The following is a 5826-nucleotide window of genomic DNA, read 5'->3' as shown; positions in this document are numbered from 1 at the left end:
TGTGTGTGTGTGTGTCTGTCTGTGTGTGTGGCAAGGGGGGGAAAGGAACCAGAGAAAGGCAGATGTGTTTGGCGGTCTATCTGCCTGTATGTGTGTCTGACTTCTGTCTTGTGAGTGTGTGTGTTTGTGTGTGTGTAATCAATGAACTAAATCAAATGCAACAATCCCTACATTTTACTCAGCGCAGTCTGCTCCTCGAGCACCTGCAGGTAATCAGGCGTTCCTTGGAGCTTGGCTTTCAGCTCGTAATACTCACTTTTTCTCTGCTCTACCACGATCTTACTGTGGTTCCCGCCTATCAGCGATGACTTCTTCATCTTTTTATCCAGCGTTTTCTCCGGGTAACGGATTTCGTACCCGCCCATCCCTATACTGTTGAAATCTCTTTTGCTGTCCAGGAAGTTCTGGATGAACATGCTGGGCTCTCGGTGGGGGAGGAACTCCTCGAGTTCGTCAATGGTGCTGAGGCGTTTGTTGCGCTCCAGGGTGGAAAGCGAGTCTTTGTCCTTGTCGGCACTGTTCCGGAGGATAATCTTCTGCCTCTGTGAGTCTGCAAACTTGAAACCAGCGTCCATGTCTGAGGAGCGTCCAATCCCGCAGGTGTGGCTTTTGCCAATGTGCTCGATTGTCTGGGGGATGAATGTCTCGCCTCCCAAGTCGTCTCCCGGGATGGAGCCTTTTTTGCCTGATTTGTGACTGCGTCTGCGGAGCTGCAAAGACATGGAGCCACACTCCTGATTCCCAAGCCCCTCCTGCCTGCCTACTGGTTTTTTATTCCGCCTCAGGACAAAGACTAGCAGACAGAAGGCCACGAACACAGTGAGAATCAGCACTACGAGGATGCTAAGGATCATGATGGAGAGAGGCACAGGCCCTCCTGGCGGTGCTTTTCCAACTCCGGCAGGCGACAGTGAGGTTAAAACAGGCGTTGCGCTAGTGAGAATAAACGGCGGCCTCGCAATAAGCTTTGGACACAGGATCTCATTTTTCAAGAGGCGCAGTTCAATGTTGGAGAACTGCACAGGGGAGGCACATTTCACCTCTTTGGCAGCCACTCCATCACTTAGCTTCTCCAGCCAGAGTTTGAGGGCGACAAGATCGCAAGAACACTCCCATGGGTTCCCTTCGAGGTCTATCTGGGTCAATGATTGCAGCTGGTCCAAGACACCACTCACTGGTAGGGTCATGAAGTGGTTGTTTTTTAGATTCAGTCTGGCTAAAGAGACACCCGCAAACACGTAGGCAGGGAGACTCCGCAGAACATTGTTGTTGAGATACAGGAGTTGTAGGTTCGGCATGGAGTCAAATGTACCCGCTAAAATTTCTTTTATGGCATTGTATTCCAAATATAGGTACTGTAAGTTTGTGAGGCCCAAAAACATTTCTGGGTGTAACTGTTCAAGCTGGTTTCCATTCAAATACAGCCTTCTCAGGTTAGTTAGGTTAGAAAACACACCTTTTTGGACCGTGACAATTTGATTGCTGCCAAGATGTAGCAAATCTAAGCCTTCAAAGCCTTGGAAATCAGCCGGGCTTATATCACGGATGTAATTTCCACTCAGGTGAAGTTTCTTGGCATTTGGGGGTTTGGGAAGGAGATCGTCTAAATTTTTAATATTCCTCTCCTGACAGCTGACGCTGATGCCAAAGTCAGAGGGGTGGGCTTTACAGCTGCAGGGCTGCGGACACAGCAATGGAGGGGTCCGTGTCTGGAACGAAACAATCTGTCTATTTCTTCCAAAAGGGGGTAAACCAGCCACAATACCATTACCGTAAATCTTAGATGAGTCAGTGGTCTTTGGCGCTTTGGTGGCCATGGGAGCCAGAGTGGTTGGGGACATTTTGGAGGGTGACTGCCCATTATCAGGCGGTGAGGGTGGCATTCTAACATCAAAGTCACTTCCTGTTCCCATAGGACAAAGTTCCTGCTTGTTAGTTTCTTTCAGGAGTCTCCCGTACAAGTCACTTGGTGTTTCACATATGGCCTCGCCAATAAAAATATTGTAGGGCATGTTTTCAAGCCACGCCTTGAGAGGTGCTAAATCACAGGTACAGTTCCAGGGGTTGTCATCCAGCTGCAGCTCTACAATGCGCCCAATATGCTCCAGAACCCCCAAATAAGGAAGCCTCTGGATCCTGTTCCCCCTTATATCCAGGTGTGTGAGCGAAGCAAAGCGAAATATGTTGTCAGGAAGTGCCTGTATGAGATTATCATTCAATATGAGCACTTTTAACCTGTGCAGTTTGTTAAATGCTCCCTTTTCGATGTATTTGATCAAATTGTAGTCAGCCTGAAGGTATTCCAAGTTTTCTATCCCTTGGAAAGTGTCTGCTCGCAGCACCTTTAATTCATTATTGTTCAGGTGCAGCTGTTTCAACGCGCTCATCCCCATGAACGCTCCACCTTCAATGTTCTGCAGTTTATTGTTCCCCAGCTGCAGTGACACGGCGTGGGTGAAGTTGAGGAACGAGTTAGGGTAAAGTACGATTAAGAAGTTGTTCTGGAAGTTCAGGTGGTATAGGGAGGAGGCCGGCGGGATGAGCTGCGTGGGTCGATAGACAGTGATCTTCTCGCAGTTGGCGTACAGCACGTTTTCCACTGACATGCAGGAGCAGGCACTGCAGGTCTCGGCCATCAAGTCCGAGGTGGACGGGTCTGCCATCTGAGGTCTATCCGACATGGAGGGGGAGGAGAGGGAGGAGGAGAGGGAGCCGGAGATGGAGGAAGAAAAGGCTGCCAGCAGGAGTACGAGCAGCATCTCGCCGGTTAGAAATCTTCCTCCAGAAAACCATTTAGTAACCTTTTGAGAGAAAAAAGACAGATGCATGCACAGACACACACACACACACACACACACTCACACACACACACACACACACACACACATACAGGCGCACATATGTGCAAACAACCCGGGCGCATGACACACAACACCACACGCCACACACACACACACACACACACACACACACACACACACACACGGAAAGCAAACCATCAAAATGTATATTTGATATTGATTAAACTGAAATTATAATATACAATAACATTTTTTTGAATACAATATTTTTTTATATATGAAATCCTTATCAGGTATGGTATCATTACCTTTTAATGTAAATGTATATGGTTTATGTAAAAATATATAAACATATGTCCATGCTAATTGTGCACTTTTCTAATGATTGCGCTTTGGCACAATGATTCATTGGACACCACAAATGTTTGATGCAGATTATTTAATACTGCAGGAAAAGTACCATATGCTCTGGAAATGACTCAAACCCAGGAGCTGCTGCCCATCTATGCATTTAATTCTGACATTCAAAGCATGAAGTATTGTCTTGGAAAGTGTCTCAGACCGCAGCACGGCTATATTCTTCACCTCTCAGCAGATTTAACATAATCAAAGTCAAAAGGCTGCACTTCTCTTTTCATGGGGGTCTCATTTGAAGCCAGCATTAGCCACCACCACCACCACTAAGCAGGCATTCTGGTTATTTAGGAAAGCAACTGTGAGAGAGAGGGAAAGATTTGGGATTGTGCCCATTGCTGACATATTGAGAGGGTTTGAGTATCACACAGAGAACCTTTTATTTTCCACATTTGACACCAAGAAAAAAGGTTCTCAAATCTAGAATTTTCAAATCCAGGCTATTATAAATGAACACGGATGAAATTTCAAACACAAATTGGACTTACCCAAAGCTGAGGTGCTAATGAATGCGGCTCCCTCTGGAGACACGGGGCAGCAATGGTGAGACATGGATGGAGACGTGCGCAAACAGTCCTCTGAAGCTGAAGTAGAACGCAGACAGTTGTAGGGGCGCAACAAGGTTTCTCCAGCCCCTATATCCCCATGAAGGCTACTGTATATCAACCCGAGCCGAGCAAACTGGCGGGGGTGCGCTGGAGATGGAGAGAAAGGAGGGAGGGAGGTAGGGAGGGTGGGAGGGAGGGGGAATGGGGTTGAGCTCAGATTTCACCCGATGCGTCTCTTGCTGACGGGCTCCTCTTGCTTGGAAAAATCACCCCTCTGGCTGTTCGGTCCCCAAGGTGGTTGTACTACCTCCATGGGAGAGCATTCATTTGGTTGCAGAAATAGAGAAAGACGGTGAGAAAGGAGGGGAAAGAGAGATAGGGAAAGACAGAGAGAGAGACAGAGAGAGAGAAAGGGAGAGGCAGACAGTTTTTAGAGATCTTGACAGCGCGTCCGGCGACTCCAAGGCGTGAAAAAAGGCGCAAAGCGGTCGGTGATGCGGTGAAACAAGTCTGTCATTCTTGGAGCGTTTTTTACGGGGGAAACTGGAAAAGGAGGGTGAGCAGAAGAGAGGAGCAAAAAATGGGGGAGAGAGGATGGCCAACACTGTGCGTCTGGATTTAGCTCGGCTCAGCAACCCCCAACGATCCGATGACTAAATACTCGTTTGTTTCGAGTGAAGTTGCGCACAGAGATAATGCTTCAGATGGCATAGGCAGCCAAAACGCTCCCATCAGGTTATTTGTATCAGTATATTATTGTCCATTGGAGCAGCATAAACCCAGTTATTTGTTGTAACTCCTTGCAAAACATTTGTTTTTTTTTAAGCGGTCTGTTTACTTGCAGGCAGAAGAGATGCTTATTTCAGTCTCCATCCAACGGGAGGGAATTTTTCTTTTCTTTTTAAAAAGGACGGAATATGGCAATATTGAAGATCCTCTCCCGGACGAAAAAAAGCGGACAAGCACAGAGAGAGAAACAAGAGAGACAAGTCAAGACAACAGAAACCGGTGCGTAAAAATGAATAATGCAGTTATTCAGCCTTTAGTCAACTGCGGTGCAAGTGAGGAGCTGGAAACTCCGCGCATCCATCGGTCCACAGAGAATGTCATCAAAATAAACTTGGAGAGGAAATGTAAGGATTTTTAAATTATATCCAGCCCGGGGTAATGGAGGAAGTTATAAGAGAGTAAAGTAGGCTTGTGTTCCCTCCTTCTTCTGCAAGACAGAACAGTATCCGTGTCAGGCGCATAAGTATGCTGGCTTCTTCTGCAGCCGCATTCACTGAGCAGCTTCCCACACGACTCAGAGAGGAGAATGCAGAGACGTGGAGAGAGAGAGGGAGGTGGAGGAAGGGAGGTGCGAGAGAGAGAGAGGGGGGGGGAGGGGGTCTCTCACATCGACCGACAATTATAATAAAAACTTTGGACCTTGAAACAGATCCTTATTTTGAGTGCATACCATAATGGTTGTATTTCTGACACACTTCATTTTGATTTTCTAATCATATTTAGGACATTTTTACGTAATACCTCTTCCCTGTTTAACCCTCCATGTGTAACCTGTAAAGGGCATCAAGATCAAAGCTGATGAAAAGCAGGTGGGTGTGTGTTTTGACCTGCCAAATCGTCGCATTGGACTGTCCGATTGGAGAGAGAGCGAGAGAGAGAGAGAGAGAGAGAGAGAGAGAGTGTGTGTGTTTGTGCTTAAAATCGGTAAGGCAGCCCACCTTGTGAGCGGCATTTTAAATAGAAGGGGGAGAGCGAGAGAGAAAGAGAAAGAGAGAGAGAGGGAGAGAGAGAGAAGAGAGAGAGAGAGAGAGAGAGAGGAAAGGTGGTTATTATTCAAGAGTGCTGCAGTCAGACGGGCTGCAAGAGGGGGAAAAAGGAGAAGGAGGTGGGAAATCAGTCAATCAGAGGCATAGGCTGTTCACATTTCTCTTTTTGTGTGTTTTGCAGGAGAGAAGTAATCAGAACAGAGAGGAGATGGATGGAGCGTTGGAGAGGAGGACATGAGCGCCTTAAGGTGGCTACACCCCCTGCTTCTATCTATCTATCTATCTATC

At 47.1% G+C, this 5826-nt stretch overlaps 1 protein-coding gene and 1 long non-coding RNA gene across 2 annotated transcripts in view; one reads left to right on the top strand and one right to left on the bottom strand.

The window, feature by feature from the left end:
* Window positions 1-6: 6 nt before the first annotated feature.
* On the bottom strand, window positions 7-5084 carry slitrk4 (SLIT and NTRK-like family, member 4). The gene is made up of 2 exons (XM_032528506.1): window positions 3704-5084; window positions 7-2801 (listed from the first exon to the last, which is right to left on the bottom strand). Exon 2 carries the CDS (start codon window positions 2757-2759, stop codon window positions 168-170), a length of 2592 nt encoding a protein of 863 aa, XP_032384397.1. The 5' UTR covers window positions 2760-2801; window positions 3704-5084; the 3' UTR covers window positions 7-167.
* The window catches only part of LOC116697187 (uncharacterized), a 3697-nt gene continuing 2391 nt past the window's right edge, over window positions 4521-5826 (top strand). Inside the window, exons 1-2 of the long non-coding RNA XR_004333952.1 lie at window positions 4521-4771; window positions 5720-5786. This is a non-coding gene — a long non-coding RNA (uncharacterized LOC116697187). The remainder of the gene's footprint in view (window positions 4772-5719; window positions 5787-5826) is intronic.

This window comes from Etheostoma spectabile, chromosome 10, assembly GCF_008692095.1.
Source record: "Etheostoma spectabile isolate EspeVRDwgs_2016 chromosome 10, UIUC_Espe_1.0, whole genome shotgun sequence".
In the NCBI taxonomy this organism is placed as follows: Eukaryota; Metazoa; Chordata; class Actinopteri; order Perciformes; family Percidae; genus Etheostoma; species Etheostoma spectabile.
Note: the sequence above shows the minus strand (reverse complement) of the source record. Positions and strands in the feature narration are given on the sequence as shown.

Bases quoted from the DNA above. Each gene is read 5' to 3' on its own strand.
- slitrk4 (XM_032528506.1), bottom strand. From the start codon at position 2,759: ATGCTGCTCGTACTCCTGCTGGCAGCCTTTTCTTCCTCCATCTCCGGC.